General features: G+C 36.3%; 1 protein-coding gene across 4 annotated transcripts in view; it reads right to left on the bottom strand.

Moving 5' to 3' along the window:
• The window catches only part of tox (thymocyte selection-associated high mobility group box), an 87,192-nt gene that overhangs the window by 42,573 nt on the left and 31,756 nt on the right, over positions 1–12,863 (bottom strand). For all 4 annotated transcript variants that reach the window (XM_057858199.1, XM_057858201.1, XM_057858202.1 and 1 more), the window contains one exon: positions 9,903–10,013. In XM_057858199.1, coding sequence (XP_057714182.1) covers positions 9,903–10,013 — 111 coding nt within the window. The remainder of the gene's footprint in view (positions 1–9,902; positions 10,014–12,863) is intronic.

Genomic DNA, 12,863 nt, shown 5'->3' with positions numbered 1-12,863 from the left:
ATCCATCCATCCATCCATCCATCCATCCATCAATAAAATATATGCACAAACTAGTGCTGGGCGATATTACGATATATGGAACTGTATATCACCTAGGGCTACAACTATTATTTTTATGATCGGTTAATCATTAATTCATTAATTCATCGGATATATATCATTCAATTACCTTCACAATTTAACTTGACGTTGTTTTAGGCATGTTGTAAGTAACAATGAAGACAAAATGGATGACTATTTCCTTCAAAAATAATATTTTGTTACAGCTTCCTGACTTAACTGTACTGTAGTCTACAACTGTAATGTTTTAAGTACATAAAACCTGTTAAGGTTTTTAATAAAGGTTCTGAGTAGAGATGTCCCGATCGATCGGCATCCCGATCAATCGGCATCCCGATCGATCGGGTCCGATCACGTCATTTTCAAAGTATCGGAATCGGCAAAAAAATCGGACATGCCTTTTTTTAATATATATACAGTATATTTTTTAATTACATCGTTTTCTAATTGTATTTAACGTTACAGACATAATATGTTACACTCATCGAGAGTCTTTAGTTTAGGCTTAAGGTAGGGTTATCAAATTTATCCCGATAACGGCGGTAATTAATTTTTTAAAAAATTTATCACGTTAAAATATTTAAAAATTAATGCATACACTGCACGACCCACTCACGCATTGTCACGTTCAATCTGTAATGGCGCCGTTTTACCTATATATAGAGCTAAAAGGCAGCTTAAAATGAGTAGAGAGAATTTTGGCAGCCTTTGGAGCCTTTTTTTAATTGGCTAAAGCCTTACAATCCCTCTCCCTATGATTAGAAATATCGTGGGAAGCAATGTGGGGAAGTAAAGTAGTAATTGATCTTTTTCTTAACACCCTATGTTATTTCCCAACGCAGAGAAGATATATCAATTGGTACCACTACAAACAGTCATGGTTGCACTTCCCATCATGCATTTGGGCATGGCTACAGTATCATTTACTGAAAGCTCAACAAATACACTAGATGACAATATTTAGTCACAATGTACAAAGTCACATTTATCCGTTAAGAATTACAAGTCTTTCTATCCGTGGATCCCTCTCACAGAAAGAATGTTAATAATGTAAATGCCATCTTGAGGATTTATTGTCATAATAAACAAATACAGTACTTATGTACTGTACGTTGAATGTACATATTCGTCCGAGTTTTATTCATTTTTTTCTTAATGCATTGCCAAAATGTATATGATCGGGAAAATTTATCGGGAATGATTGGAATTGAATTGGGAGCAAAAAAAAAAGCAATCGGATCGGGAAATATCGGGATCGGTAGATACTCAAACTAAAACGATCGGATTGGGAGCAAAAAAACATGATCGGAACAACCCTAGTTCTGAGTTTCAAACATGAAAATAATTTCTCAGTAGGAAAATAGACAAAAGTCCTGTTCTTTCAAATACATTAAAAAAAAAAAAGTGCTGCTGATTGACATTTTTTTCTTGTGGGCAAAGCGCTGAGATAAATTGTGTCAATGACTCATTTATTTTCTTTAAACAAACTAAACAACAAACTCAAATGAGGAGGCTGACTGGAATGAATCAGTTTTCTTTGTCGAACAGTTGTTCATAAATACAATCCAAAGCCAATTTCAAAGCACACTCTCTTGTATGACAATTTGCAGTTTGAATGGGAGTTTGTGTTGAAAGGAGACTGTTATATGAATAGGTTTATGTGTATGGTTTCTTTAAAAAAAAGAAATGAGACAACTTTAGTATCAAACAATAATTCAAGTGATATAATGCTTCTACAAAACACAATACAAATGACACTAAGGCACTAATTAGCGTAATTGCTATCTATCTTAGCGCTACGTGCTAAGTAGTAACTCATCTCATCAACAAACAATACATAAAATACAATTGGTTTCATTTACTCTGACGGAGGCACACTGGATCTAACAACATGAAAGACGATCTAACTCCCGACAGTTCATAATATTATTGATTCAACAACCCAACCTGAGTGGGGCAGACTAGCAGTGAACTTTCTCTCTTTTTTGTTGCTCTAATCACTGGCGCGGGCAGCCTCCATTACACGCAAACAAGGACCCAAACGGGACAGCTCATTGCTGCCGGCAAAAATTAGTTGGCAACTCATTTAATAATAGATTTTAATTGATTTATTCGAAAACAATTGTTAATTATGTATCATCATAAATTCCTTCTATTGTCAATTTTAATAACATAATTACAAAAATGCTCTGTAATCAACTCTACAGTGATATACTTTTTTAATCAGTGATGTGGAACTGCCTCTAGATGTGCCTATACCAGCAAACCATGTATATAATAAATCACATAACACAAACACGTGGTGCAAATATAAATCAAAACGGTTACCTCATTCATGGTGATAGAAGTCCAATCCATTTAAACTAGGGGCGCTAGCGATGAATTATCATGTTTCAGTGCCATTGACGGTTATGGACGTCTAATCCATTTTAACTAGCAGCGATCATATGATTGCTGCCTGGCCCTCACAATTCACATGGATTGGACGTCTATTGGCGTCAGTGGTAACAAATGAATTATGAAAGTGAATTCGCAAAACCCCTACCACTACATCAAGAAAAAATCAACCACAAACAAAGAAAACTAACTGTTTAAAACTTTTCCCACTTTTAATTGTTTTTCATCAAATAATTCAAAATGTCGTTATCATAACAGTAAATGTCCCACATCGGGATAGAGTACTTTTTCCCATATCCATACTGTACATTAAAGTTTTGACGTGCTGAAAGAGAACTACACACTCTGTATCCTTAATTATTTACGACACAAGTGAAATGGAGTGAGAGAATTGTGTAAGAAAAGAGTGAGAGACATGAGGGTTAAAGGAAAGAGGCAGCATTCGAGCAACCCTCTCATACTAATCTGACAGAGGAGATCTTTTATAGAGACTGACAGCTTTTATGCTTGGCTAGCCACACCAGTCTCTCCCTCACGTACTACTTTGCTCTTCATCACTCACCATCCTTCTCCTTCCACCCCTCGTTGGCTTTCTTGCTCTTCTAATCCATCCATGATTTCTCTTTCATCTCGCTCTCGCTTACGCCAAACTAAATGCAATGTTGACTGCTGAGTTGCATGACTTGTGAGTTGATGGTTGAATGATGGATATGCTTACTGTGTAATAAACGGTCAGAGTGGTAAAATGAGATTCTTATTTTACAATAAAAGCTAGCAGATTAAAAAAAAAAAAAAAAAAAAAAAAAAAGAGAAACGAAAAAGAAACAAAACCACAAAATGTACAATGTATGTTTTAGTGGCATCCTATATAGGGCAAACCACATTCAGTAATGTTAGCACTGTTCATTAAGGATCCTGTTAAACCTGATTGCAAGGGAGTTGAACTGAATAATTTTTGTATGATTATGAAGCAGTGCACTAAAAAGTACCATCATCATGACCATGATTTAAATGCAGTAGCATAAAGGGTTTGTTTTGATAAAAAATTCAGCAGGCGTTTTTTTTTTCCCTCAAAAATGTATATAATACAGTATATTGTAGGGCTGTCAAAATGATCACGTTAACGGGCGGTAATAATTTTTTAAATTAATCACGTTAACATATTTGATGCATTTAACGCTCATGCCCTGCTCAAACAGATTAAAATGACAGCACCGTGTCATGTCCACTTGTTACTTGTGTTTTTTGGTGTTTTGTCGCCCTCTGCTGGTGCTTGGGTGCGACTGATTTTATGGGTTTCAGCACCATGAGCATTGTGTAATTATTGACAACAACAATGGCGAGCTACTAGTTTATTCTTTGTTTGCTAATTGTACAAATTTTATTAAAATGAAAACATTAAGAGAGGTTTTCATCTAAAATTTCTATAACTTGTACTAACATTTATCAAGTCTTTCTATCCATGGACCGCTTTAACAGAATGTTAATAATGTTAATGCCATCTTGTTGATTTATTGTTATAATAAACAAATACAGTACTTATGTACAGTATGTTGAATGTATATATCCGTCTTGTGTCTTATCTTTCCATTCCAACAATAATTTACTGAAAAATATGGCATATTTTATAGATGGTTTGAACTGCGATTAATTACGATTAATTAATTTTTAAGATGTGATTAACTCGAGTAAAAATTTGAATCGTTTGTCAGCCCTAATATATTGACATAGTACCGTATTTTTTTGGACTATAAGTCGCACCTGGGTATAAGTCATACCAGCCAAAAAATGCGCAATGAAAAGGAAATATATACATACATATATAAGTCGCACCGGAGCTTAAGTCGCATTTTTGGGGGAAATAAAAATACAATAGAGAACAACGGGCTGAATAAGTGTAAGGTATGCCAACATTACATGACGCATAGACAACAAACTGAGAACCTGCCTGGTATGTTAATGTAACATAGCTATTAGGAGTTATTCAGATAACTTTAGCATACAGAACATGCTAACAAGCAACAATGATATTACAATGTGTTAATAATTTCACAAATAAGTCACTCCAGAGTACAAGACTCTGCCAAACTATGGGGGAAAAATGCGATTTATAGTCTGAAAAATACGGTACTGTTAAGAATGCAAGACATTATAACGTTATGCGGTTCTAACAGTAATGTGACTGTTAGCTGTACTACTAGCTGTATTAATACTCCAACATGCTATATGCTATGCATAGCTAAAAAAAATTAACTGAATCCGAACTAAAGTACCTGCTTTTTGAAAAAGTAACACTGAAGACTAACAGTTGCGACAAAATACATACAAAAAATGGACTTTACCTGAATCAAAAAATAAATGACGATCTAAGTACAACAAGAGAACAATTGGATAACTTGCATAGCAAAAGTCTGCTAGCTTAAATGCTATAAAATGCTAACGTTTTTTACAGAGCTCTTAACAAATCGTTCAAACTCATATTCCCACAGAAAACAGCTACATATGGTAATACCTCTAACCTAAATTACGAATGCATAAAAAAATATTAGCTCAAAAAGAAACTTATGAAAAAAGAAAATTATGTTGGTCTTAACAGGGAGCAGCTGGATTCAGCCATGTTACATGAGTTATATCATATTCACTGTTGCCACTAGAAGGCCGTTTATCCACCCAAATCAATAAAACGAAATGCAAACACTTTCAAAACAAACCATTACAACGCCACTCTAATTAAACGAATACTCGAAGCAGCAAAAATTGAGTCGAATCGTTTTTCTAATTGAATTACTCAAATTAATCGAGTAATCATTGCAGCACTACTCTTCTGTATTAGTGAATCATCCATGAACAGAGTAACAGCTGTCTTTTCAATTCTTACAGTACAAACAAATAAATAATCTGATGTTTTAAATAATACCTCTTCTGTAGAAAATCCATTTGCTCTTTTCTCTTCTCAGTGATATACTGTTAATCAAACAGTAGCCTCACAAGAGTACTAATTTAACATAAAAAAATGTCACTTTAGTCCTTAGTTTTCTTCCTCATCCCTGTTTATCCTTTTCCCTGTTTTTCTTCCTTGTCTGCCCATGCATATTTGGCTGTAGAGCTGATCTTTCTCAGCAGTTTTCGGTTGCTCAACAATAAGTATAAGAGTCTTTGCAAGAAGTGTCTTTGAAATTGTATTGCATGTATGTGGGGATTTTTTTTGCAGCTCATCTGTAAAGATCCACTTGCGCTTAGGCATTTTGAGTGACGATGGAACACTGCTACGAAATCTCACATCTGTCTTCTCTGTTACCGAGCACAGCAGAACCAACCAGTGGGCAGGCTCTCTGGGAACACGTCACAGGCAGCACAGTACTGTAGTATTCTGTGCAAAGTGTCAGTCAATTTCAACACACGCTAAATTGGTCCCGCGAAAAATAATTAAAACCAGGGAATTTTCAATTTATATCCCCGCCGGACGCCCCAGACAGGATGTAAAAAGTGGACATGTCCAGGCAAAAGAGGATGTTTGGTCATCCTAAAAAAAGGTCCTCAATGGTAAAGCCTAGATTGGCCGTTTTAAAAGTCAATTGTCAGCCCGCAAAAGTTGTTATTGTTTTGATGGATGTCCTGCCCTCCAACAATCGCCAAAGTTGTAAACACGTAAGATGTGTCGATGGCAATAAAGCTTCAAAAGTTCAACATACGTTGAGCATAATTAACATTATTCACATGTTCATTCACTCTGGAATTTTGATTGTCATGTTTTTGATGCTTGGATTTGAATCATTTTCTAAACTTGTCAGTTTGGACACTCATCATTTCAACCAACCTGACAAGTTTACCCTTTTCTCTTTTCATTCTCCTTTCTATGTCATTTCTGGGCTTAAAAGCTCTGTGATGTGGGTCGGGTCCTTACAAACCAACAAATCCAGCTGTGATGTACTTTTAAAAACTATTGGAGCTCAGAAAGCTGCATAAATTACTCACACACTTTTTGTCTGTCTGTCTGTCCAGTTTGTTCGATCACTTCTTTATGTTCTGCATAAATTACTGCCCGTTGTCTCTCTCCTCTTCCATTCAAGCTGACACAAAAGCCTGTTCTGGGAGCTTCTGGAAAGACTAATGTAGTCAGGATTAAGTCCTTTTGCTTATGTTGTGTCCCCATTATTTGCACATTTCCCACAACTCCATGTTTTCAGGACCAGAATGCATTTACAAATGCCGCATTTCAACAGTTCTGACCATCTGCACAAATCTGTGGAGTACTCACACAGTTGTAGACCTGATCCAGTAAAATGTTGATGTTTAAAAGAGTCTAATAAAATTTGTCCATCTGGTTTTGTGTGCCTTGTCCTCAAGGGAATATACTTTATTTTAAACTGATGGTAAAGGCTGATTAGCCTCAGGGTGGACCTCAAAGTATTCTTTGAAGCTCAACAAAATTGTTTGTGCACCGAGATGCTGTGTGTTTGATGAAAGCCTGATTGACATTTCTTTCATTTTACTGTCAACACCATTCTCTGCTGTCAAATAATGTGTTTGAGGGTAAACTACAGGCTACAAACAAGAAACTCAGGAGAGCTCACACGAGGATATAAAGGAAAATAAAAACAGGAGGTTTGATTTCTTGCAAGCATGATGCAAAAACTAGGGATGGGCAAAAAAAGCTACGCCATTAAATTGAGTTGATAGGAAAAAAATGGAATGGATTTATTATGCCGGAAAACACTGACAAGACTGAAAAAGCAGTATCTGCTCTAGCACTCCTCTTTAAAAGAAACTGCTGTATTTTAAGCCAAAACAACTGTTGTGTTTGATAGAACAGTATGTCTACTGTATATGCCGCCATAGCAGATTCATGGCGCATGAAGCCCCCGAACTATTTTTAATTTGTCCGTTTTACCCTGAAAACCCCTGTTTACAGATGTCGCGCAACCGCTTTTGTTTCAACCCAGCCATAAAACGAAGGTAATTAATTATATTTATTATTCAAAATGTCTGTCATTTTTAGCTTGGAATCATTAATTGATGTCTCATATTTCGTTTTTTAAAAAAAAACGACTTAAAAAAATTATTCACTCACATATTTTAAACTTTTAAACAAATTATGTCACAATGAAAAAAATGGCGTCTGTAAAAAAGTCACGGATATCTACCTCATAACGATCACTTAATTGTATTTTTTTTTTATTTTTTATACTTTCTCATTTTCTCCAATATGTTAGATGATAAATAATCGATCCAAACAAAGAAAAATTGAAAAAAAATCTCGACCACTCCTTGATGTCTGCGATTTCTGCATCGCGACCATTGTTATATTACCATGTTTCACCCATATAATCCCCCAAAAATCCAGCTGTGGCCATTCACAGCTGTGTCTTGACACTCAATGAAACATGCAACATGGAGTTTTTGGATCGAAACAAGGTAAGTACGCGATAATATCTCGTTAAAGTCATGGCGTCTGTAATTCTGCTCTCGCGTGCTCTCACCTCCAGATTGGGTTTTGCTGTTTAAAAAATTTGGGGGGGTGGGGGGGGAATTCCCTCCAGCTCAAAAATTTTCTTCCCCCGGAAAATTGAGATTTGAAGCTTTCCAATGATGTATCACACATGCATATCGGACAATTTTGAAAGTTGGCCAAATTGGGGGTCTCAGAGCGGAACTTCAAGTCACCTGAGTGTTTTTCGCCGTATATCGTAATTTTACACAATTTTTTCCCCCAAAATCAGCTTGTAAAATCATGGTGCGCATTATAAACGGGTACAGGGATGGAGACAAAATAAAAATATATTATATATCTATAAAGACCGATTTTTTTTTTTTTTATTGACACGGCCATGTTGTGTTGAAGAAACGTATGCGGCGATCCGTTGCCGACCATTACGGTACGTGACGTCACCATTTTGTTTCGGTCGTGGCGAGCTAGGGAAGGAGTCGGAGGCGGAGTATCAAACAACGGAGCTAATCCGCATTGCTTTATTGACATTTAGGCTGCAACAAAATACGGTAGCAATGTCTGTCTCACATGCAACCCGCGGAATATAACTATCTTTCTGGCTGTTCTCTCAACAAAATACCTTCCCCCCGGGAACTATACAACGTGCCAACATAAGTTCCGCAGGTGAATTCTGTCATAACTCGTTACACGGTAATACTTCACTCTGATTGTTCGAATGATTTCGTCTGTGTTAAATTCTGCTTTTTTCACTCTTCATAAAGCACAGAATTTAGTTTCTTGAACTCATTTGAGTCAACGTTTATTGCAGCTCCGCGACCCCGACCATAACAAACGTAACAACACAGACTTTCTGTGTCCGTCAACTATATCTGTCCCTCGGGAAAATCAAACCCAAATAACAATAGTTGCTCTTGTTAGTTTACAGCGATGCGCGCTTTCGGTTTTCCGACTTCTAGCCTCACTTTTATTTTACCGTATCTATCCATGGACGAAACATTTATTCATCATGATGAAGCGAGCAAGTTATACAGCAGCCTTTAAAAGAAAAGCCACATCTGTTTTGTTTTTTTTCCTGGATATAAGTTGGAGAAGTTGTCAAATCATATTATTACCGTACATATTGTCAGTTTACGGTAATGTTTTGACCTACCAATGTGCTATGCCTGTGCTGTGTTTCACCAGTCAGTAAAATGACATTTCTGTATCTTTACACGCGCTCTGTTTTCTTGTATTCTTCTATTTATTGGTGCTAGAATTAGAGTGGGCGTTATACACAGGTACAATAATTTCCCCTAGATTTTACAAGTAAATTTGGGGTGTGCGTTATACACGGGTGTGCCTTATATCCGGGAAATTAGGGTATATAAAAAAGTTGAATTGTTGTTTTCCAAAGTAAAAGCAGGTTTTTGTTCATGTGCTACATTGACTTACCAAAAATATAATGAAAAAACCTGATAATATTTACAACTGAGAAGTTATTTGCATGTTATGTGTTCAAGAATTTAGACAACTTTAAGGTGAAAAAGGCCCTAAACGATTAATTAATTAAGTACTAAGTAATAAGTACAGAAAACCTGATTGCTAGATGCACGTTTTTAATGATACAACAGACTTTAGAATTAAAACACAGCATGAATTATCTTTAAACCTGAGAACATAATGAAAACAAGATGAAGAATATTTCTTTAATAATTTACTTGATTTGCTATTTAGTTCATGCACAAGTATTGTGAAGCCTTAGACGATAAACATTCATACTTGCATTGTAAAATGCATGTTTAGATATACTATATACTTTTTAATTGTGTATTTGTAGCATATTACCAAAGTAAATATTTAAGGATTTCCTCTTCAAATTTTTTACTCACTTTAGCACCTACTCACAAATGAACATTAGTCCAACTACAGTCTATCATGTAATGTTAAGATACTGGTAAGAGTGGTTGTAAATTTGTATACAGTTTGCACGCATGTGCGTGTGGGTGTGTGCAATTACCCAAGGCAGACGATGTGTGTCGGCCATGTGTGTGTCCCTCCTCCAGTGATGTGAGGAAGGGTTGGAAGGTGTCACCTTGCTGAGGGGCTGAGGGGGCTGCGGCACACGAAACTGTGGGAGTCACAGAGACAAACAAAAGGTTCAGATAGGCCAAGAGGCCAGAAGAAGGTCAGAGGTCAAATAAAAATGCCAAGAAGAATAGCAAGGACGAAATGAAGTAGTGAGAGAAAGAGGGATGCTCAACATGCCCTCATTCCCACCAACACGCAGGCTCAGCATTCTATTCTTAGTTTATGTTTTGCAACATGGATTAATTCAGTCACATGCTGAGTTCATATGAATGATGACTAAATCCAGAGGTGCGTAGTTACGCGTTACATGTACTCCGTTACATTTACGTGAGTAACTTCTTGAGAAAAATGCACTTCTAAGAGTAGTTTTACTTAGCCATACTTTTTACTTTTACTTGAGTAAATTTGTGAAGAAACAACGCTACACTTACTCCGCTACTTTGGGCTACCCAAGAGTCGTTACATTTTTCCTCTTTATTCTACATATTAGAGTTACTATTTTTTTTTTTTCAGCGATGCCGAGAGTAGCTCTACCAATTTCACCAATTAGACGCCGCAACAATAATCACATGACTCCATTACACCAATCAGACTCAAGCTTGCCATTCTATGATCACGCCAGCCTGTTCAATAACGTGGCATCTTTAAAACATTGTAAAAAAATGAAGTATTTGACATAAAGCGCTGCCCTCAGCATGACCCGAAAGCGTGGATTTGAACCTCTCTCTGATTTTATTTGTCACCGATTGACCATGGAAAACCGACGATATGATCCTTTTCATTTCATAAAAGTAACCATGAAGGAACTATTCAAACTAGGAACTATTTTCTCCACTAGAGGGCACTCATGCGCTTTGGAAGATTAATGCTCTTTTTTCTCTCGCTAGAATTCAATATATTTCCCCCCCCGCCCTTTGGCTTAATACGGTTATTTAATGGGTTATTGTACAGTATCATTATAACAACAGTTCATATAAATACATTTGCGCTGAGAGAGAAAAAAATACCATTGTTTACAAACAAACAACAAACAAAAATAAGCACTTACTCACAATGTTACTCATTACTTGAGTATTCTTTTAACTTTTTTACTTGTACTTGAGTACATTTTTTGGATTACTACTTTTATTTTTACTCGAGTAATATTATTTTGAAGTAACGCTATTCTTACTTGATTAAAATATTTGGCTACTCTCCCCACCTCTGACTAAATCCCATTTAACAGTTTTTTTAACAAATATCATATTAAGTTCAAGTTCAAGTTCAAGTTTATTGTCCCCTAAGGAGGGGAAACTTATCTTACAGCAGGTGAGCACACAGATTCACAACAACAGATAACACATACACATAAAATAACAAAGACCACAATTTAAAAAATGCTATGAACAGCTTTGCCTCTCGGTCCGAGCATTGTGCAAATTTAGCAGCCTAATCGCACTTGATAAAAAGGAGTTCTTTGTCCTGTTGGACTTAAAACAAGGGAGTCTGAATCTCCTGCCTGAAGGGAGAACCTCAAATGAACAATGCAGGGGGTGATCGGCACAGTCAAGAATGTCATTTGCCTTCCTTATAACCCGCCTCTCATAAATATCAGTTAAGGAGACCTGTGAACAACCTATTATCTTACTAGCCACCTTAACAATGTGGTTGATGTCATTTTTCTCTTTCAGGCTGATACCTCCATACCAGGCAATAAAAGCAAAAGTAAGAACAGATTCAATAAAAGATTTATAAAGCAAAGACAAGATATCCTTATCAACATTAAAAGAGTTCAGCTTTCTTAGGAAGTACAGTCGTTGTTGACCCTTTTTGCATATGGTCTCTATATTTGCCTTGAATTTGAGTTTACTATCTATCACTGTGCCCAAGTATTTATACTGCTCTACCACCTCAATACTGCTACCTTTTATACGAGTGGGTTGAGGAGGAGCAGGTTGTTTTTTCCTAAAATCTATACACATATCCTTAGTTTTTGAGGTGTTGAGTTGGAGAAAAGATCTGTCACACCAACTAACAAACTCGTCTACCACAGGCCCATGCTGGGATTCATGTTTCTGCAGTATTAAGCTACCTTTTGACAGTGTACATCATACAAAAAACATAGTTGTATTCAAATTTATTCCACCCCCACAGTATAGTGTTGTAGCAAGTCCGACATTTATTTGTTATTCATGATCTTATTCATAATCAGATCAAATTAAGACTTTTAAATTCAACAAATTTAACTTAAATTACATTATTTTTTGTAATGGAACAAAAATGTCACTTTTAGGATTTTCTCACAGACAAAATTATTCAACTCCTTGGTCAAATATGAGCTTAGTATTTAGTACAGTATCTTTTGGCAGTAATCACATCTTTCAAATGCGAAACATAACTTGAAACAAGTTTTTTGCTGTGATATACAGGAATCTTAGCCCATTCCTTACTGGCAAAGGTCTCCAGTTCATTGGTATTCTTGGGCTGGTGTGCTGCAACTGGTTTACCTGATAAACAATGTCTGAATAAACTCTCTCTCTCTCTCCCTCTCCCCATCTCCACCTATTTAAGCTGTCAGCACCGAAACACAAAGTAACATTTACAGAAAGCCAAAAAAGGCTAACTCCATGTCATGAAATGATCAATTGAACAACTCGTTGCTACACTGTGCGTCACTTGCACCTAGCTGACTTCTAAACAATTGAGACACATTTGATTCCTTCATAACTATCAGCTTTATTCTTCCCATTTTCTTTATACATAGGTGCAAATTAATTTTTGTCTTGCAAAGTTTGCGCCTTCGCCTGCTATCACTTATTTTTTAACTACTGATAAGGCCGCAACACTGTGCATGCTTGTCTGCTGCTTAACTGCTTAACTACTACGATGCGGTAAGATAATCACGTGTGTG

Source organism: Corythoichthys intestinalis, chromosome 14, assembly GCF_030265065.1.
Source record: "Corythoichthys intestinalis isolate RoL2023-P3 chromosome 14, ASM3026506v1, whole genome shotgun sequence".
Taxonomy (NCBI): domain Eukaryota; kingdom Metazoa; phylum Chordata; class Actinopteri; order Syngnathiformes; family Syngnathidae; genus Corythoichthys; species Corythoichthys intestinalis.
This window is presented reverse-complemented; position numbering and strand designations above follow the sequence as displayed.